Below are 23171 nucleotides of genomic sequence, written 5' to 3'. Positions count from 1 at the left end.
GATCATATTGACTGAAACAGATTATATTGATTGAAAGCTTAGTCAATAGTTAACCATAAGAATTATTTTTAATAATTAGTTCATTTCACTGAACTTTTATTATTATCTGATGAATAAAACCAAATGTGCATTCATTCATTCACTCACTCAACAAACACCTAGAACATATGGTATTATGTTCCATTTGATTTTCTTTGTAATATTAATGATCTGCCTGAATGTTTTCTGTAACATTTTATAACATTATGTGAGAACTCATCCAAAACAGATCTTTAACACTTTTTCCTCTACTTTCCCATAAGATTATTTTAAATTCACTCTATTATTTTTGCAAGTTAAAAGAAATTCTTAAAATGCTCCTATTTCAATATTGGCAACTCAGTTCATGTTTAAATGTTGGTCACAATTTGAAGTGGTATATATTTTAAATCTTATAACACTCAGATAGACCACTTTAAATATATCATTTTGCAGGTAGTGACGATTTGTTTTATTTATCCATGAGAGGGGCTTTAACAGCTATGAGTTCAAGTGCGCTGACACATTTAAGGCCTCTTTCACTCCATTTAACTGTTGCATCTGACTGGAGCAAGAATGATGGCAAAGATCTTGACCTTGAAACACTGGTTGAATTAAAGGATTCAAGTGGATGATGGAAGTTGTGGCTGGGTTTAAGTGAGGGCCAAACAATGTGGGGATAAATGCTGCAGGGGGCAGGGGCTGAAGTGTTATGTGAGAGGGGGGGGAAGGGGGCAGCAGTGACTAAATGCAGGGGATGACCCGCTAAGAAAGTGGGATGTGCAGGGATGATGGTTGGAGTCAGAGGTGAAAATGTGAATGGAGTAAAATGTGGCTGTGAAAGAGGGTGTAGATGAGCTATAGGGAGGTGACTGCTATGGGAATTTAGGGAAGCAGATACAGCAAAATGCTGCAGGAACGTGTGGTGGACGGTGGTGAGAGAAGTGTGCTGGTGAACTGGAACTGTCTGTACAGCTGAGGCCGGAGAGAAGGCAGCTGGCCCTGTAGCAGGCAAAACTCGAAGATGCTTTGATAGGAGCTGTTTCTGCATATGCTGTTGGGCTTGTAGCTGTAGGAGCTTATATTTATCTATCTCATCAGGAGAAAATGTTATTGGCTGTTGAATTAAAGGGGGAGAGATAGATTTATGACATACTTCTAATTCATCTGCTACCTTGTCATGCTTCTGCATAGTTCTGTCATAGTAAGAGTTTATATTCCCCTCTGCGTGATTCATATGCATGCTTACATCCTCTAAGTCTAGATTTATTTGGTCCTCTTTGGTCTCTGTTGAATCAGGAACACCAGTATGTCTATTAGATGGAAAAGCACCAGGGAGATCATTTAGTACTGGGTCACAGCTTTGAATAAAAGGTTGGACTTCACTAATTAAATGTTCTGATTGTTCTTTTGTTGTTGGGTTCTTTTTCGTGTTTGGTGACTGAGATTCGGCTACTACGTGAATTATACCTTTAGAAAGATGATTATCACAATCAGTGTCGACTAAAATAGTAAAATTATTTGTCTGTGAACTTTTGACTTTGTCTTTCTCAATAGTTCTTTGAATTGCACTGCCTTTATCATTTCTTCTTTTACTTGTGTTCTGTATTTTTTCAGACAAAGACAATGCCTGTCTGTCACAGCCTGGTGGTATAAATTGAATTGTGCATTGGATCTGTGAATGAGCCTCTAATCCATTTTTACAACTGTTTGAAGAGACCTCAAAATTAGTTGATTGTTCCTGACACTTCTTGGCTTGTACTCTTTCTAAAAGGCTTTTGGCTGTCAGGGAGGTCTTCTCTCCTTCTGCAACGCTCAACCTTGTTGTTTCTGAAGAGTGGCTGGAACATTTCCTCAGAAGGCAGTTGATATTCCCAGAGTTACACTGCATGGGTTTTACTTTTCCCAGATCACAAATGTTTGAGGTGTCCAAAGACCATTGACTTCTTTCACTTTTATTTAAGTAATAAATTCTTTCTCTTGAGTAAGAACCCAGTCTGCTGTGCTGAGGTCCCTGGCAATGAGGTGGTTTGGCACTGTTCCCAGCACAGGAAACCTGTGAGCTAGTATCACAATGGGTGATACTCCTGGATTTGGGCTCTGAACACTGTTGTTGATTTTTGCCCAGTTTATATCTTTCTCTGCAGTGACCATATCCACGTTGTGAGTGTTTTTCATTGTTAAATGATTCCTGCAATTTGCAGCTCCTCTCTCTATGTGCTCCAGACCGCAGGCAGGCACTCTGTGCCGTCTCATCAGATAAGCAGAGGCAGCTGTGTTTCCGGCGTTTCAGTTTGTGCCTTTCAACGGAGCTGTGCTCTCTTTTACAAAAGTAGAGCAAACGACCTCTGCCATCACCACTGGACCTTTGACTTGAACAAGTACTTTTCAAGCTGGATGTGCTGCCAAGGGATATGTCTGAAGGGCTGGAATGTCTATTCAGAGACAACTTTTCAGAACTTCTCTTGTAACTTCGGTTTCCACATCCAGAAATGCTGCCAGTCATGCTGATACGGTTACTATTCAAAACTACACTGAAGTTCTTCCCATGGGCATTGTGACCCCTTACTGTGTAAGGACTAGAATTCCAGGTGAATTGATTTCCATCTTCAAACTCTGAATGAGGATCACAGGGAATCTGTTTATGCTTTTTAGTCCTAGAGATATAAGGAGAAAAAGATAGGTCCTCATTTGCATCATTTAGAACAGCCCTTTGGCATCTTTGCCAGGGGGCCCTTGAAGGTTCCTTAAATTCATTATCACTATTACCATTGTTTGCTACACAATTCTTTACAGAGATATCAAGGTAAACAGGCACTTCAGGATTTTTCATTTCCAAATCACTTGCAGCAAAATTATGTTTATTCATATTTGGCTCAGAATCATTGTCGCCCAAATTACATTTTCTCTGGAAATTTTCCCAATCTGGATTAGCTATCATCATCTTTGGTTTCAGAGATTGATTATCTTCTTGGATCAATTTTTGTTGGTCTTTGATTAAACCTGAGACTTGGCTCTCTATTGTAGTCTGCATTTCTGAGGATTCCTTAATCAATTTTGTTTTTAAGTTCTCTGGATCATTACCATCCTTTGTGTTCCGAGAAAGCTTAAAATCAAAATATAATGGGTTGCAGCCATAAGAGATACAAGGCTCTGTTTTTGTAAAGAGCAGAAGTTCTGTGGGCCATTGAAGAGTGGTGTGACCATCCTTGCTTTGTACGTGGAGAAAAGGCAATGGCTTGGACTTCACATCATGGGGACATGCTTCTCTTATAAGCCTTTGCACATTTTTGCTAACTCTTTCTGTTCCATCTAAAGATTTTTTTCTCTTCTCCATTCTGGAGTTGGGATTCAGATGCACTGTACTGTTTTGCTCACTGGGCTCTAGTGATGGAAACTCATCCAGACATTCAAATATCCTGGCATCACTGTGCTTGTAAATGTTTGGTGGGCTGGAGGAAGCATTTGCTTGGCATGAATGATTAATGCAGTTTTCTGAAGTGTTCTTCAATGTATTTCTAGTTCCTTTTTCTCTGCTGGAAGGAGTAATATCCATATCTGAAAGATGAATGTTAGATTTAGAGAATGAAGCATGAACGCCAGTGGAATCTTCTAGTCTTTCATCAATAGAGTCATTTTTGTCTTGCAAAATTTGAGAGTTTATGGAGAAAGAATTGTGTAAAACATTTTCCAGATGGCGTGGTGAGATGTTTATATCTTTTTCCTTGGTAGAGTGTGTATCCTCATTTGCAAACCTGCGGCACTTGCATTCCTCTGCAGCTTTTGTTTTGCAGATGGGTGACTTGTTAGAATCATGGGATTCTTCTGTGTTCTCACTGAAAACTGATGCTGAAGATTCTAATTTTAGATGTACTTTTTTGGAAAAAGAAAATGATACTCCTGTCCTGTGATTTGCATTGCTGAGATCTGAAGATGTTTGTGGTACCCGATTTCCAAACAAATAACGTCTGTCCGTTTGTAACTGGTGTCGGTTTGGCATGGTGGACCGCTGTTTATCAGAAATGCTTCTAGAGAGAGTCTTTCCTTTAAGGAGAAGAGCACTTTTCATGCATGATACCTTTCTTCCATTCTTAACTGGGAAAATTCCTTGTTGGAGTTTCTTTTCCATGGCTACTCTGGGGGCTTTGTATGTTGGTCCATTTGCAACACTGTAAATATAATAAATATTTAAATGATTAAGACATTAGATTTAAAATCTTATCTATGTGAACATTTTGTAGTGTTTCTATGATGGGTTCTGCTACTATTTATGAACTATTTCTACTATAATATAACCATTTCACTGTGCTTATACAGTCATGCACCACATAATAACGTTTCAGTCAAGGATGGACCAATATATGACATATGGTAGTCCCATAAGATTAGTACCTCATAGCCTGGATGTGTAGTAGGCTATACCATCTAAGTTTGTGTAAGTACACTCTATGATGTTCGCACAATGACGAAATTGCCTAAAGATGCATTTCTCAGAAGATATCCCCATGGGTAAGTAACATGTGAATGTATAATTCAGTGTATGTATGTTTTATAGTGGCTATTTCTAAAATACATCATTTAAGTGTATTCTTTTGAAATTAGCAAGAAGCAATAGCAGGTGAATGTCTTATGCTAGTGCTACACAAGAAAATAAAGTATTGCGTTTACATCAATATATGTCCTCCAGAACCTATCAATTCTTTGGACTATAAATTTAACATTTTTTCACAAAGTTTTCCAGGTGGTGTGTTCACATTAAACAAGAAATTAAATAGAATTAAAAGTCACTTCCAAAGTATAAAAATATATCTTTAATTTGCTTTTTTGTACAAGGTCTAGCATTTTATAATTTTTATTTACTTAGTTTTAAAATTCCTTCATGTTTAGTTCCTTTTGCAAAAGGATACTTAGTTCTTTCTTTATGACTTGTCACTAATTTGACTAACTATAATGAATGCATAATAAAGTAACACACATTTACAAACCATCTCAATATCTTTAATTACTTTGAAATCTTTTCTTTTGCTTCTTACTCATTGAAATATTTTCTTTCTACCTTTTGTGCATATACATATATATCTTTTAACAGTTTTTTAAAGATTATTCATTCTACTGAGCTTAATTAGTAACTCCATCAGAAAACTAGAAACAGCAATATAACACATAAGAGATGAAACTCTTAAGATTAAAATTGCCTCTTTAATGTTGTTATAAAATCTCTATTATAAAACAAGGCATTACTGGAGGGAAGGCAATACAAATCCCATCATTTATCTGACTATTTGCTTTGAGCTGACTTTCTTTTCCTTTTCTTTTTCTTTTTCCACATCTTTTTCCACTTGGATGTATGTTCGTTTGCTTTTTTATATTTTAGATTTTTATTTCATTTTTATTCAGTCCTTTGTTACTTGAGTATACAATACTAAAACAACTGGTAACTTTTCCATGTGTATCTTAAATTCTAATGGAGAGGAGTGCTTTCTGAGCCCTTGGTCTGAGAAATTCTTATTTGTTGCCATCACTTAAGACTATTTGGCCAATCAGTATAGAACTTTGGAGTCACATTCCTTTTGTCCACCAAATTTGTCTACCTTGTTTTCATTGTCTTAACATGTTCAAGAGACATATTTAAGTAGTCTCCTTTTATTTATTTTTTAAATGAATCTGCTTGTGCCTTTATATGATTTTGTAATTTTTCCATTTTACTTATATACATTTTTATTATATTTATTATATATATCTGTTATATTTGTTATACATAATGTTTTTATTATATTTATTATATATAATAAATTATATTTATGTATATATGTATGTATATATACATTTTACCAGACTATAGTTACAGATTTATTTCTTTGGATAATTTTTTTTTTTTTTTTTTTTTGGTGAGGAAGATTAGCCCTGAGCTAACATCTGTTGCTAATCCTCTTTTTGCTGGGGAAGATTGGCCCTGGGCTGACATCCGTGCCCATCTTCCTCTACTTTATATGTGGGACTCCTGCCTCAGGATGGCTTGATAAGCAGTGTGTAGTACCACACCCAGGATCTGAACCTGTGAACTCCAGTCTGCCGAAGCAGAGTGTGTAAACTCAACCACTATGCCACAGGACCGTCCCCTTCCTTGGTTACTTTTTGCTATTACTTCTGGGCACTTTAAACTCAACTTTCTTCAGCTCAGACACATTTTCTTCTCTGCTTTCTCTGGTTATCACTTCTTCCCTATCCTAGTTTCTTGTCCTGGTATTTACATGTCAAATTTATTGGCTCTCCTGAATATACATATCTTTTAGGTCTTATTATTTATCTTGGTACTCTAGTGTCTTTAGTCTTTTTCTCTACTTCAGAAAGAACTTCTTGTTTTTAATTTCTATTTAACTGATTCAATTTTTCACAATGTCCAAACTGTGGTTTACTATGCCCATATGGATTTTAATTCACAAACAATAATTTTAGCCACCATTCAGTCTCTAATCATTTCAGATTGTCCCCCTTCATAAACTAATGACTGTAGCCCTAGTTATAGTGTTCTCTTAAATGTTGTCAAAACTCAATTTAGACATTTTCTGAAAGTCTATTCTGTTCCTTACAGTCACTGTCTCATAATGAAACTTTCCTCTTATTCATTACATTAATCTCTTTTTTTGAATAACTCTTATGTTCTTTAGACACGGTTTTTAGGCATATTTAATGGGAGGAATGGGGAGGAACACTCTAAGAGAGTGTATGGGTTATTGAATATTTCTTTCAAATACAAAGGAAAATAGGAAGCATAGAGTTTTACTACAGTTATCGGTCTTTTAAAGTGCCTGCAGCCTAGGGATAGAAGGATGAGGTCCAGACACATCTGCAGCCCTGAATTTTGCCTCAGTACCAAAGAGATTCTTTTCCATATTTGTAGCCGCATTTTGAATTAAGTAGGCGCTACACTTCTGTATTAAGTTACCTTCTCCAGGAACTTCAATCATCTGATATTATTTGCACTAAACTTAGCAGAAATTATTTCAAGAGTCTGGTGTATAGATATTATCATTCTACCCCTCCTGATTCCATTCAATGCAGATATTTTACTATTTTTATATTCTCCTCTCTATTTTTTTCATTAACAATATTTTGCTTATTATCATGGCACTGTTTTGTGCATTTTCTTGTTTTGATTTACGTCAGCCTAAATGTTCTATTCTGTATTGCTGTTTTATTTTACCATTTATCTCTCTAATGTGCAAGCTTCTCTCTTTTATATTCTTTTAAATATTTTTAAACCTCTTTGCTTATTGTTTTTGTATTCTATTTTGCTCTTCCTGTCCTTAATTCTTGTTCTCATTTTGCAATCCAATCTATGTTTAGATTATATTTTTTCACAAGTTTTAACATTTTTATCCTCATTATTAATCTTTTATACCTCTTATTTTCATGCTTTCAACTTTTTATCTCATTGCTTTATAAACTTTAATTTCCCTTATCTTAAATCTAATTTATTTTTATTATTTTGGACTATCCTAATTTTCTATCTCTGTGATGTTTTAAATTCTATTATTTTAATACAAGTTTATGCTTATATCATAATTAAAGGCTGAATTTGTATAGTTATTTCCTCATTTATGATTTCACTCCCTCCTCTAGAACTTTCTTTAGTTTCTTTCTGTATTTTTTACCTAATTATTTTTATTTATAATAAAAAAGTGACTATAAAGGTAGCCCTTTAATTTTTATTAATGGAATGTCCATTCTAATTGTTCTCTAAAAGTTCTAATTCTTGGCAACTCAACACATGCACAGTTTAATTCTCTCCTGTGCAAAAAGTATACTTTCCAAACAGGAAACAAACATATCAAAACAACATGATTTCTTTAAGTGATGTAATTTCCTAATGTTCCATATTATCCAGCTCTTATATAAGGAACTTCATATTCTCAGAATCAATAGTCCTACAATTTTTAAAATTTGGAAAAATATCCACATCAAGATGCGCTAGACTTAGACATACACATAGTAGAAGTTTACAGAGTGAATCTCCCCCCATGAAATAATTGGTTTTACTGAGGAATCATATTGAGTTGAACTACCCAAGAGATGGCCAAAGTTGACTGCCTTTTATAAGATCCGTTTGTAGTTTCCTGCCATCATTTTTTTCATCAGTGTGATTTAAATATTCTTACTACTAGTAAATTAACTTCTCTTCTCCATGGAGGAATCTTCTTGCTATCTGCATCATCTTACTCAGAAGCCCTCATTATAAGAATAAAGGACAAAGAAAGGTTGTCTAAGAGAAAGGTAATACAGATGATTTTTTTTTCTTTTTTCTTTTATTTCTTACTTTCATTTGTCAATTCAGCTGCCAAAATGAAAATATTTAATAATTCTATTAAATGACTCCCCTTAGGCCATGAGGCTGCTTAAGCAAAGAGAATAATTGTCTGGAGGAGAGATGGTGGACAGTAGAAAACAATGAAATAATGTTCCTAGTTCCAAGTTCTGTATTTAGAAAGCTGAACACCTATCATTTCCCTAACAATATGAAAAGATTGGGACCTAGAAAGCCTGCCTACTCTATGAAGGATATGTATGCATTTCTTCAGTTAATAGAATTTCCAGAGGGACAGTTCAACCCCGTCAAGTGGATCTTTTAATTTGTTTTAATTTGTAAGGCACTTAGTGGGTAGCTCTGTAAACTTAGAACTTTTAAACATAAGCATCATCACCATCATCACCATCATCATCATCATCACCGTCACTATCATCATCATCAAGGCTACTCTGATCCATTGTCTATTTCTCCCAAAGGAAAATATGGAATGAGTGAGTAGAAACGTAGAAGTGTGACAACTTTCGTAATAACAAAAGAACAAAATTATGTCTATTAAAGCTACTCAGATTTTCTGTTGTGTGGCCTTAAAGGATCTATCTAAAGAGTGTCTCTCTATGGTGAGATTTGCCCCTTTTTTAATTATCTGATTTATTGCATCTCCTGATTAACCACCCAGGAATTAACATCTTCCACAGACTTTTTCCTGCATGCTACCATAATAACTATTAGACTTCTAAGACTTTCAAGTCCTTCTAATTCCTGTTTTGCCAAGGACTGTCTGATATCTTATTGACAATGTGCTCAAACAACATATGATAAGATTCTCATTGTGCTGGCAGGTAAAAAGCGCAGTACCAAATGTGTGTCCCATTTCTAGGATTGTGTCGTACCTCAGAGCATGCATTTTTGTATTAACCTCACTTTTGGATACATGTCTTTTCTTTTTTTTTTTTTTTTTGTGTGGAAGATCAGCCCTGAGCTAACATCCCTGCCAATACCTCCTCTTTTTGCTGAGGAAGACTGGCCCTGGGCTAACATCTGTGCCCATCTTCCTCTACTTTATGTGGGACACCGCCACAGCATGGCCAGACAAGCGGTGCGTTGGTGCATGCCTGGGATCCAAACCCGGGCTGCCAGCAGTGGAGTACGCCCACTTAACTGCTATGCCACGAGGCCAGCCCCCTGGATATACGTCTTTTCAATGTTTACTTTTTCTTTATACCAAATTTCTCACTAATTTTTAATATTATTTATCTTTTATGTATTTTCACAAGTTAATTAAATTATTCTAAGATAGTGGTAGAAACACATGAATATATGAAAGCTGAAACTGTGTTTTTACTCATAATTGATCCTTAAAAAGTAATATTCTCTTAGAATCACATCTGAGGTTGAATATTTTATGGTACTGTAATTGAGTCATTCATTCCCAAGTTTATGTATATTGTTTTTCATTTAAACAACAGAGGTTTAAATTCTGGCACAGAGCTATAAATTTCACAATTCGCCAGGTTGCTGTCAACTACATTAATTAGCTACATTAGTGTTCTACATTATGATTCATATGAACATAAATCATAATCTGCAAATTTAATTGCATTCCGGGTAACAAGTGCCTCACTTCGAAACATTCAGCCGTCTCAAGTTTATGTAAAACTGCTATTTTTCAGCTATAAGAATGTATTAGTGTAATGCTTGTTATAATTATCAATTTAAATGGCACTGTGTGGTAAATTTAACTGCAGTAATTATATCTTGTTTGTCATCCAGACAATGATAGTGCCATTTATCCTAGATTCAGGTGTGCACAGAGGAATGTACAGAAGATTTATTTCTTCCCCCGAAAGATGCACTGTTATTTACGGTTTTTAAAATTATTATTACAAAATTTAAAATAATTACTAAAGAGCTATGTAGGTCCATTTAAATCACCTGGATAGAATAAATGCTAGTATATTAGAACCATTTTTGGACCATTTCATTAAAGAGCACATCAAATTAACAATATTGGGAAGGAAAAAAATCAGAGGCCAAAGTAATTACTTTATAAACCTTTAACTATTAGGAACGTTTGCCCTCAGACATATCTGTTGATTAATTACAATTTGTTTACATCGTTACAGCGAACCAAGTAAATTTATTATTGAAATTTCCCCAGAGGCTGAAGAGACTTTTGAACCATCCAAGACATCTCCGATTCTTACTATTCAGACTGTTGCCTTAACTCAGCCAGCTGATGAAGTCGTTTAAGTGCTTTTTCTTGTTTCTTCTCATCTTTCCACGACTTGGAAGCTACATTTCGAGCAAATTCCCGTTGCTTTAATTCTTTCAGTCTCTGTGGACAAAGAAGAAAAACAGAAAGGATGCTACAAATAAGTAATATATTCTTTTCTATCCTCAAGGCCCCTCACTAAACTTTGTCCTGGGCACAGAGGTGACTTTCTAGATAGGGAGAGTAAAAACACCTTCTCCACTTTCTGCTCCAAAATAAATGTAGTTGTCAATTGGGTTAATTATCAAAGCTTGTCACAATCACTACAGAAATGTGTAAGGGAGCGCGACCCCAGTCCTTGCAAGGACCACCCAGGCTACATAACTGCAGTCATCTGTGTGCCTGTGAAAACAGAAATGGGAAAAGTGTGCAATATAGGAGTGGGTGTGAAGGGAGAGGAGGTTATGGGATGCACTTTCCTCTACTCACTGCCCCAGCCCTCTCACTTGTAAAACATACTTACTCTTATTCATGAAAATTGATGCTATTAAATACACTGGGTGAAATGAGCTTGTTTCAGTAAAGAGCATCTATCATTGTGGAAGATTTAGTTCAAATCTCTAAGTGTGATTCTTAACTCATTTTTTTTTTCTGGTGGAGATATTTATCCAATGCAGATTGGATATGTAGCCAGGAGGACACAAATGAGTCAGAGATTTAAACTCAGGATAGAGGCTTGGCCTTGCTTGATTTAAATTAACCTACCACTTCTTTTAATTAATCTTTTCTCTAAAACAATTGGCTTACATGCAAATTGGATGCTACTCATTACCTGTTTAGATTTCTACTTCAGAATCTGCCACTAAACACACTTAATAGTATTGAATAAGTTGAGAAACAGCCACATTCAAATGAGCATCTTGAAGTTTGGGACTTAATCCCGAATTGAGAGTATATTTGAAGAATAGCCTCTCTTACTCCATAAAAAGTGATTTTAAACTGCCTGAAATCTGTGTCCATTTAATTTGTTTTCATTTCCCAAATCAAGTATAAAAGATGTTTCCCAGGAATGGCAAAAACCAGATAGCTATCAAGTGAGGTTATAACTCCCTGGTAGACTGTTTCTTTCCCATCGAGCAAGGGCCGAAACCTATAATGATCGTTAGCTTTGTTCTTGGAAAAGAACATGATCATGGGAGATGGTAGCCAGATAACTGCTACTAGGCTAAGTATCTGAAGGAGGCAGACCAGCCTTTCAAAGAGAGAATATTCTGAGCTCAAAGAACAAGATTTTCATGGAACGAGAAACAGTCACAGGGAGAACAGTGGAGTTAATATGAATTCCATTTTCGACAAATACTTCAGAACCTTTTAAAAAACAGAAATTTTCAGGAAATAAAATTATCTCCCACGTGTTATCAGAAAAACAAAAAGATCAACAGTTCTCTAGAGCTGATAAACAGCAGATGGTCTAAGCCTTAAAGGATACCCTTGGTCAGAAGACAGAAGAGAGACTTGTAAAATCCCCATTTGTATTGACCCTCCTACTCACATTCCCCCTCATGCATAATAATCAGTTCTTGGAGTGAAGGCTTATCTTATGAGCAAAGACCTTTTGGAAATTGTCCTACGCAATTTAAGAACCCACATAAAATGCAGTTCAACTGTGTCAAAGAGAGAAGATGGTTACTTTGGTAAAAAGGAGAGGGATTTATTTTACCCTCAATTATTACTGAATGTAAAATACTCTATATTTATTAATATTTTATATTACTAGTATGTAAAACCTGAATAGCCTAGGAGAAGAAATTCATTCATTTACTCACAACATCTGATACTTGACTGTCATAATTGGAATCTTGTTTGAAACTTCCAGGTATACCTGTTTCTTTCCCTAGCCTCCCAGATCTATAGTACTGTACTTCTATCTTTGAGTTATGTAAATGATTGAGAATTCCGTCTCATTCATCCAACAACAAATACTATTACCTCCTACTATGTAATAGCAATATAGCAATTTAAAAATCAATTATTTTCTCTTCAAGGGAGACAGACAAGTGAACAAATACTTTTTAGGATAGTGCTGAGTTTCTCAATAGGGGTGGACACAAGATGCTTTGGAAGCATATAGGAAAAGCTAAGACAGATTGGAGGTAGAGGTGGAGATTTGTTGTGTTAGGGAAGTCAGAAAAGTTAAAATGCTTTTAAGGAACATAGAAAACTGGAAGAAGAGATTTTGTTTAAAGACTTCTAACCACAGATTTGGCTTAGCCAATGCTGAGTGCTCAAGACTGTACAGAGAAAAAACGCAGAGATCTACAGAGGGCTCTGCTCAAGTTTTCGGCATACTGATTAGCAGTGCATGTGTGTGAAGAAGTATTCCAGGCCAAGCAAAGAGCTACCTGAAGGAATTAAAGGCAACAGTGGCTATCATTTACATAGGGTCAGGAATAGTACCTGTTCCTGACTCAATAAAACTAGAAAAACTCATGGGATGTTGAGCACAGGGAGGTCTTATTTCAGGAATAGTACCTGTTCCTGACTCAATAAAACTAGAAAAACTCATGGGATGTTGAGCACAGGGAGGTCTTATTTCAGTAGAGAATAATTAGCCATAGATTGAGCACTACTTTGGATTTACCTAACAAATCATAAAAATAAGAAATAAAAGCATAAACCTAATTCCACATAACAACTGCATTTCAGAACCAAATTCAAGAATATTTCTAGAAATACAAAAATATTCAGCAAAAACAAAGAAAAATTAATGACATCTAACATCCAATCAAAGATTATCAGGCATGCAAAGAACCAGGGAAACACAGCCCCAAATGAGAAAAATAATCAACCAAGCAAGACCAATACCGAACTAACACAGATGCTAGAATTGGCAAAAAAGTGCATTAAGATAGTTATAACTGTATCTCGTATGTTCAAAAACTAGAGACAAGGTCATGATCTATTGGTTGTGGAATTGGAGTCTCTGAAGAAGGGGGAGGGAATATTTGCAAATATAATGGGTAAAAATTTTCCAAATTTCCTGAAAATTATAAACCCACAGGTACTCTCAAAACCTCAAGTACAAGAAACATGAAGAAAACTACACCAAATCTCGTCATAATCAAGTTTTTCAAAATCAGGAAAAAAAAATTGACATTTTAAAAGCATCCAGAGAGAAATGACATATTTCTATACAGAAGAACAAATAGTAGGAAAGCAGAAGAATTCTCATTGGAAACAATATAAGTGAGAATACATTGGAACAACATTTTTAAATTTCTAAAGGAAAATTAAAAATTTGTCAAAATAAAATTTTATGCCCAGTGAAAATATCTTTTAAAAAAGAAGGTGAAATAAAGATGTTTTCAGACATGAAAAGCTAGAAGAATTCAATAGCAGCACACCCACATGATAAGAAATGCTAAGGGCAAAAGGAAAATAATACCAGATAGAAATATCTGTCTACACAAAAGAATGAACACCAGGAATGGTAACTACAGGATAAATAAGACATATGTCTTATTATTTAAATGTATTTAGACTGTTGAAACAAAAACAATAGCTATGTTTTTTGAGGTCTATAGCAATTTTATAAATAAAATATTTGACAACAACAGCATAATGCCCAGGAGGGGAAAAACGACACATAATGTTGGAAGTTCTTCTATACATGAGATGGAATAATAAGAATTGGAGGTAGATTGTGTTAAGTTAAAGAAGTGTATTATGTACCCTACAGCAATCACTAAAATAACAAAACAAAGTATTTTAGCCAATAGGACAACCAAGAAGATAAAAGGAAATCATTAAATTTACTCAATCCAAAAGAAGGCAGAAAAAAGTAAAAAGGCAGGTAAAATAGATGGGATAATTATCAAAGAAATAGCAAGATAACTAAAATCTAAACATATCATTAATCAAATTAAATGTAAATGTTCTAAACACCGGAATTAAAAGGTAGAGAGTGTCAGTTTGGATAAAAAAGCAAGATTCAACTACATGTTGACTACAAAAACGAACTTCAAAATAAAAACGCAATGGGTTAAAAGAAAACATGTAAAAAGATATACCATGTCAACACCCGTCAAAAGAAACCTGAAGGGGCTCTATCACAATAAGACATAGTAGATTTTAGAGCAAAGATATATTACTAGGAATAGGAAGGTTATTTCACAATGATAAGAGAGTATCTTAATCAAGAAAACAAAAAAAGTCTAAACGTTTAGGCATCTAATAACAGAACTTCAAAATACACAAAGTAAAAATGGATAAAACTGCAGGGAGAAAAAGTTAAATCCCCAATTATAATAGGAGTTTTCAGTGACCCTCCACTAAACAACAACAAAATGCTAATCACAAATGCCGTTCTTCTGGAAAAGGTTACACCAAGGTGATCAAAAAGAGAGGACTGTTTGACACTGGACAGATAAGGAGAACTTCCAAGAATCCAGAGGTCAAATTTTGCCAACCTCATATTTTAGCTTGGGTTTTCCCAAGTTTCTACATTTCTTTTCTAGTTTTTATTAAAAAATCCATTTATTTAAGCAATGTCACGTACTATAATTGTCAGTAATCTTACTAAGTTTAAACAAAAAAATAAACCAGTTGAAAAAAAAATGAAAGTTCTTTGAGGATATATAGCAGATCAGCTTTTATTGAGAACAGCTCAAGACAAAGATATTTCAGAAGAAACTGTAAGAAAGAACTATAGAAAGCTCAATAACCAGTTGCTTACCAGTAGGGACTCAGGGTGAACAGGTTAGAGCAGGTGAGAGGTTGAACCCCACTGGGAGGGGGAGAAAAGAAAACAGAGAGTAGCATCTACCGACAGGGGGCATAAAACAAAGCGTCTGGTTTCCAGAGGTGTTTGGATGGTAGACAACGCACTGTAGGGTTTAAGAGAAGGACTCAGAAATCAGTCAGACCTGAGTCTGTATCTTGCTTCTGTCGTTCACTAGCTTTGAGACTCTAAGTTACTCAGTCCTCCCTAACTTCAGTTTACACATTTGTAACTTGGCAAACTATCAGTATTACCTTGCAGAGTTCTTGGGATTACTATTTAAGTTGGGAAAGGTAAAACACTGAGCATAGCGCCTGATGTATAGCAAACACTCAATGAGCATGAACTAGTAGCACTTTTAGAGGTAGGGAATGGTCAGCTTTTGCGGAACTCTGGGAAGCAGGATGAATGAGGAGCCCTTGATTTAACTGGCAACAGGGAACTATTCAGAGCACCTGACTCACATTCTTATTCAAAATAGAGTGTTGGAGTGCTTTTCATCTGAACAGTTTTACAAGACCAGTAAATGGAGCATTTTCTAAAGGAGAAGACAGAATAAGGAAACACACTGGGTGTATTCCTCACCCTTGTCTTGAATAATTTATAGTGTTTAATTGAAACGTTTGTAATTTCTGTAAGTCCAAAATCATATGTCAATACCAGAGAAAATTATAAATTTTGCATTAAAGTGTGATTTGTTCTCAGACTTCTCTTTGATAAATCTTATTTGAAATTTGCCCTTGGGCATTAATATTATCTAAAATGGGCCTCAATCAGGAAAGACGGTAAAAGAGTGGAAATTTAGTATTTCCTGGGAGGAAATAGGGATATCTAGGTCACATCCTTGTATTTTTTAAAGAAATTTAAAAGAGAAATGGCAGAGGAGGTGGGCTTCATGGTCCTGAAGAGAGGCTACCTGCCATGGTCTTTGCCCAGATCAAAGGCAATGCAATCAAGGACTGATGCAGGGGTCAAGTTAAAGAAAGAAAAGTCATCCCCACATAGATTCTCCAGCTTTCACAACGCATTTTATTGTCTCTCAGCAATATGTGAACTACAGCTTATGGAGATATATTTGCTAAAATACATTTATGAAATATTTGGAATTTAAGTTTCTTCTCAGGTTCATTTTAAAAACACAAACTAAGCAATCTTTATTTCCCTACCTGCCAACAAGAATGCTTGGCACGTGCATTGCAAGTGGACTTCAGCTGTGAATAAATAAACGAAGAGGCAAATTGATCAGGTCAGTGAGTCTCTGTGTGTCTGGAATAGCAATACTCCCAGTATTATTGCTTACCAGTCGGAACATGTATGCGAACATCGGCCCACGCCAGTCTCCACTCACCATTCAACTTCACTGAAGCAGAATGCACGTGTGAAATGAATTTACCCAAGTGTATCTACTTTTTCCTCTCTTAAATAGAATAACTCCTTTCATCGCTGCACTTTCATCCACAGATCCCAGGGTACTTTGCAAGCATTAATGTTTTTCTTCACAGCAGAGCAAAACCCCAGTGCAAGAGGTCAAAATTATTAACCTTGTTTTAGAGATGAAGAAACAAACATATAGAAGGTTAAATGACTTGATCCACACCAAAAGAGAGACCAAGAAAAGAATTGTGACTTGAAAACAGAATGTTTAACCTTCATAAGTGTAAGGAGAATTCAGAAGAGTTTATGTAAAATTCTAGACATTTATAATAGTTTCATTTTGTGAAAGTAAAAGTCTATCCAGTTCTGAAATATCATTCATTTTTTGGAAATGTTTTTATCAAAATGATTTGGAAGACATTTATAAGTCGTTAACAATAATCTACAACAGGAGAGGGTATAATTCAAACAACAATATGATCAAGATATAATAATTAAATCATATAAAAAGTCTTTATTATTTCTCAGAAGAATTCTCCATGTTGAAATGGGAGTTTTCTTATTTTCTGCTCTTTTACATGTCACTATCTTTTATATGATCTAATAGCTATACAAACACAGATAGTGAAATGAACTTTTTCCTTTTTGTAAGGAAGCTACAGTTGGGCTTAGAAGCTACAGTTTGGGCTACTAACCAGGATGAGTTCCCTATCGTGTTCTGGAATTAGTGCATCTGAACATATTCCCTCTGTTAGGATTCCCTGCTCCAAGGACCAATCATGCCACAAGCAAGCTAAGAATGGGTAAGAGGAAATGAAACCTAGGGCTGTTACTCTGCCTCCATCTTCTTCTTCATAAGTGCTAAGTTAACTACTTTACAACAGGATCTGGAAGATTCTTCCTACGTGTCTGGAATATGAATTACTCAACTCTAAATCTAATTGTTAACTGTCATCCTCTGTGCTTTGACAATTAGGATCCAGAGATTCCTGTTGAGCTCATTTCTGGACTCTTTAACTGCCTGAACCCAATGTTCAGGAGAGATATAGCCAGGTCTGAAGACACCATTGTTTAAGTGCTAGTTTGGGGATGTTTCTAGATTCTACGGCACCCTGAAAATGTGGTTCATGTAAAAGAAATTTCTTTATAACCCAAAGTAGTGGGGGACACCTCTGTGGCTTAGGGAGGGGCATACATTCAGGTGCTCCAGGTATGTGCCCCAGGCAAGCCAACATGCCATCCCCTTCCGAGGCTCAGGATCCCCTGAGAAATCCCCAAAGGGCAAATTGACAGCTTTAGTGTTCCCATTTCTTCTGAGAAGTTACCCAGATCCTTCCGTCCTCCAGCTATTATGGTCAAGATCCAAGTCAGCTGTGATACAAGGCGTGAATATTTATTTGGTTTAATTTCAAGGTTTATTTATTTTCATAGCATAACCGTGGCATAACCAAAGCTCAAGTTTGTAGTGCTTTTGTAAGTCACATTTTGCCAGGCAAGAATATAACCAATACTATATCAACATCAATATCTCTAGTGACTCTTGTGAAATGATTAACAGCACTACAAAGGAAGTGCTTTGTTGATGAGTAAATGGAAATTGCTTTTCAGACTGGTTTAGTAGTACAAGTCAAAGGGCTTTTAATCTTCATCCTTCGCCATCCACGTTCACAGTGTGGTGAGAACACACTCACCACGTTAGGACAATATTAATTCCCATGAAGTATCTGCAAAGAGTATGTTCAGGTTTGGAGAAATCCAGCATTTCTGGAATGAGCAAATGGAAATTCATTAATTAAAGATTATGACTTGAGTAAATATTTGATTCAACTAATACTTAGTTAATAAGCCTCAGAAAAAATAATTTTGCATTCCATCACAGTGTAGACCATGGAGAATAAGTTCCATGTGAGAAACACAAGAAAGATTCTAGACCAGGAAAATCCAGGCACTTTTCGTCATGCAACAGGGTTTCAAAATTATCACTATTTCTTTGGAGAGAAAGTGGAGAGTGTCAGAATGTTTCATACATTCTTTATTATCTAGTATGTAAATTACTTGCAGTTTATCTTTAAAAAGTGTTATTCAAGCCAAAAAAAAAAAAATTGCTCAAGGGAATTTTACAAATCTCTGTCTTTTAGAAATACTTCCAAGTATCAAATGGTAGAGTTAGAATGGGTATCAAAAGAGAACAGTTAAGGGCAGTTTTCTGTGTCATGTTCATTTCTGTCTTCAGCACTCCTAGTGACATGTGGACAAGACCTAGACCTTAAGGAAATCTTTTATTTGTTTATTTTTAAATCAAGGGAATTAATCACATTCCTTGTGGGAAAGTTTTAGGAAATATATGTTTTTTCACTAGGCCCTAAGAGTCTAAAAAGGAAATCTTAAGAGAAGCTCACGGCGAACCTCGGCCCTCCCAGACTTTGTGGCTCCTATCATGATGCAGTCTTTACTTGGCAGGAGTTATTACCTACTCTGCAGCATTCTTTCCCAGCTGTGTGACTCCTTCACGGCCACCTTCTCCCCAGTGAGTTCATAAAGAAAACTTGACCTAATGCCCTCTGACCCAGCTATCCAGCTGTTTCTTTAACAGCGATTTCTTGTATTTTAGCCTCTTGTACAACCTAACATTATATTGATTTTTAAAAGCTCTTTCAATTTCTACTTCATCCTCCCACTCTTTCATACCCTAGTTTAGGGTCAGTAATGCCTGCTGAGAATATTGCAGGCAGAAGTATTTAATCTGAACATACTTGCCAACTAAGACTGTCTTAGTGCAGGGAAAGAGTTTTTGAGATTTCATCAATTTCCCACCTAAATATTGTTCTGAAATAGAACTGTCTTTGAGAAGAAACCATTAAAATAGAGGCAGGAACAGAAATGAGAAATTAGTGAAATTATAGTCTGGTGTAAAATTGAATTTTGGATCATATTACTCTTAGACAATAAATAGAGATGATATTTTAAAGCTAAAGATATCAGTTAGTAATGAGTTGAGCTACTCATTCTGTGCATCAGAAACTTGGCTACAGCGGCTTAATCAAATAAGGTTTATTTTACTTTTTTTTTTTTTTGTGAGGAAGACCAGCCCTGAGCTAACATCCGACACCAATCCTCCTCTTTTTGCTGAGGAAGACTGGCCCTGGGCTAACATCCGTGCCCATCTTCGTCCACTTTATATGGGACGCCGCCACAGCATGGCCTGACAAGCGGTGCGTCAGTGCCCAGGATCCGAACCTGCCAACCCTGGGCTGCCAAAGCGGAGCATGTGCACTTAACCACTGCACTACTGGGCCGGCCCAGGTTTGTTTTACTCTTAACCAGGAATCTATATTCAAGCATACTACAGGACTTATACCTTCTCAAGGAAGTCCACAGACCAATCTTCTTTCAGCTTTCAGTTTCCTCTAACTTAACCATGTGGCTTTATCCTGCTGGTTGACATAGACCTGAGACAGATCTTGTAACCAAACTGCATTCCAGGTAGGAAGAAAGAAGAGCTGAGGGCAAACAAGCTGATGCTGTACTTTTTTTCTTATCTCAAAGACAACAGCTTTTTGGAAGCTGCACCAAGTAGACTTCACTCGAATATTAGCACATTATTTGCTAGAGGGATGTCACATGCTACTGACATTTAAGTAAGAGTTGTGGGAAATCCAGGTTTTTAGGCAGGCATATTGCACCTCTCAAACAAATCTAGGTTGTGTCAGTAAGAAGAGAGGGTGGGATGGACATGGAGTAGGGAACCAGCAGTGTCGGCCCTACTAAAGTTGCTAAATGTTGCCAAAAGGGACGGCTGCAGTGAGTGTTCAACCAAGCGCACTGCTTCTTTCAGATATAAAATTCCTGTCTACAAGCTCTAAGTCAATGGGATGCAAAACACGATATGAAGAAGTTTCCATATCATTTTACTCTACATCCTTATAAAGGCCTTAATTAAAAATTTCTAATTTTCTTAAAAGATTTGGAATTGATTTTCCACTTAAGTGTATAGTGTCAGAAGTAGAGGTGGGTAAACTAAGGTCCGTGGGTCCAATCTGGCCCTCAGCCTGTTTCTATAAATGAAGTGTTATTGGAACACAGCCACGCCCATTTGTTCACATCTCATCTCTGGCTACTTTCAAGCTAAAATGGCAGAGTAAAGTCCTCAGAACAGAGATCATATGATTCACAAAGTCAAAAATATTTACTATAAGACCCTTTCCAGAAAGTTTTCCAACCCCAGTGACAGAAAGAGCCCTGTTCTTGTTAGTTCAGGGTGAAGGAGATGGTTAGTTTCATATTTACACACCACATGGAGTATGCTTCCAGAAAAAAATAGCCAGGTCAAGGGAAAAAATAAAGACCCAGATAGTGGTGGGAGAAAGATATAATGGTATTGGAGGAAAATACCGGTTTTATTTAACTGATAGTAGTAAATTTGAAACTCCAGAATACAGAACTACCAGTGCTTACGGGATAACTTTTAGTATTCATAGTAAGATGATGACTTATCTTAGCTTTAACATTACCAACTTCCTGTGGGACATCTGACTGAATCAAGTCTGACTTTGTCAACAAATCAAGCCCTGAATATTCTCACTGAATCAAGGATCCTGCAGAGCTATTAAATACACAACTAATTTGCTGAACTCAACAGACTGAATCATCTCTTATGTCAAGTGTTTCACTGGCATTGTTTATAGAAAACATTAGGCAGATATGAGATTCATGGTTTCTTCTATCCTTTGACTATCTTTGCATGGAGGTACCATCACCGACTAGGTGCCTTGAGAAATTCAAAGCTGGGTTTGGAAGCAATTAACTGTTTTTCCAAGTTGTTTCTTTTCCTTTTGTATGTTAAGGAGATGTAACCACCAACCATCCTGAAACTGACCAAGCCTCACCACAAGAGCTACACCTTATGACCTTTGCCTTATTTTTAACACAAAGATCTCTCCAGGAGGAGCTTAGGCCTCATTATGTGGAAGCATGTTCTCCAACTGAGCCTGTGGAAGTGAATACCCGCCTCTCCCTCTTGAATATTCATTCCTCAACCAAAATAAAACATCCTGCTTCCCTTTGTTCAGGGATGCCATGACTTTGGAAATGGTTCCTCATGGCCTCCTATGTGCTGCAAATACACTTTACTTTGTGAGACAACTGCCACTGGTGTAGAGTCTTATTTAACTCACCAGGAGGCGAGCCCACTTGGTTCAGTAACAGTACTGCCGAGCAAAGAAGTGAGGAAAGTGTAGATACTAAGTCTGGATGTTCCAAGAATCAGGAGCATCATATTTGAATAACACTAAAAAGACTCATTGGTTTTTTTTTTTTTTTTAACAAGTGAAACTGATAAGTAGTCTTTTAAAATACTTAAAATATTTTTATTCTGTTTTTGTTTTTCAAAAGTATAACTCCATTTATTAAGTGCATTGTGGGAAACTCATGTCACATGCTTCATTGTAATTGCAAGAACAGGGATACCAAGGTTTTAGCTTAGTATATACTTGAGAAAAGATGGATTGTAGGCAAGGCTGTGCGAGCATCTTCTCCTTTAATTTGACTCTTGATTTCTCTATCTCCTTAAATAAAATGGATTCTTATTTATTTTTAGAGCAGAATTTATTTTCAAATTTTCATTTCCTAGACTGTAAAAACAAATTTTTCTATAAGTTCACTTTAGTTATTTTCTCAATAATTAGCGCCTCTTTAACAAGCAGATAATTTAATTGTAAGTGTATTATTTTTAAAATTGAAGTTATTTGAACAAAACTTTATCAACACCCATACTATTACTACTCAAAAATAGCATTTCATATGTTCTTTCTTTTAGTGATTGAAAAAGCTTCATGGAAAAGTATTCCAAATGAATATATTAGCATTAAGACAAAAATTATACTTTAAATTGAAGTGGCAAGATATCTCATAAATCTTAAACTTCCAAAACATTGAAAGAGTTGCATTGTTTCAAAATTAGCCATTCTCAGATTTTTCAGTAAAGTGTGACATTTAAGCAGAATATAAACATATGTGTGCCTTTATGCACATTTATTTATAACATTTGTATAAAATTTGGCCAGGTTTTAAATGGCTTAAAAATTTGATGAATGCTATTCACTACTTAAAAAATACTATTACAACAAAGAATATTTTTAGTTATATCTATATTTTTTCTAACACTGTCTGCATTATTCATTGTGTGTTTTATATCGCCAAATATGTTTATTATATGAAACTTTTAGGTTGAAATGCAGAAGCACTAAGAAAGGCTGCTTAGATTAATTTTGACTTTTTTTTGTGTGTGTGTGAGGAAGATCAGCCCTGAGCTAACATACATGCCAATCCTCCTCTTTTTTTTGCTGAGGAAGACTGGCCCTGGGCTAACATCCGTGCCCATCTTCCTCTACTTTATATGGGACGCCACCACAGCATGGCCTGACAAGCGGTGCATCAGTGTGCGCCCAGGATCCGAACCCAGGTCGCCAGCAGTGGAGCGT

The 23171-nt window shown here is 35.9% G+C and overlaps 1 protein-coding gene across 1 annotated transcript in view; it reads right to left on the bottom strand.

The window, feature by feature from the left end:
- Window positions 1–42: 42 nt before the first annotated feature.
- The window catches only part of ZNF804B (zinc finger protein 804B), a 508035-nt gene continuing 484906 nt past the window's right edge, over window positions 43–23171 (bottom strand). Inside the window, 3 exon segments of the mRNA XM_058525048.1 lie at window positions 43–744; window positions 746–4187; window positions 10531–10661. Coding sequence (XP_058381031.1) covers window positions 520–744; window positions 746–4187; window positions 10531–10661 — 3798 coding nt within the window. The 3' untranslated portion in view covers window positions 43–519.

Source organism: Diceros bicornis, chromosome 3 (assembly GCF_020826845.1).
Source record: "Diceros bicornis minor isolate mBicDic1 chromosome 3, mDicBic1.mat.cur, whole genome shotgun sequence".
Taxonomy (NCBI): domain Eukaryota; kingdom Metazoa; phylum Chordata; class Mammalia; order Perissodactyla; family Rhinocerotidae; genus Diceros; species Diceros bicornis.
The sequence above is the reverse complement of the archived record's forward strand: the minus strand, read 5'-3'. Positions and strand labels throughout refer to the sequence as shown.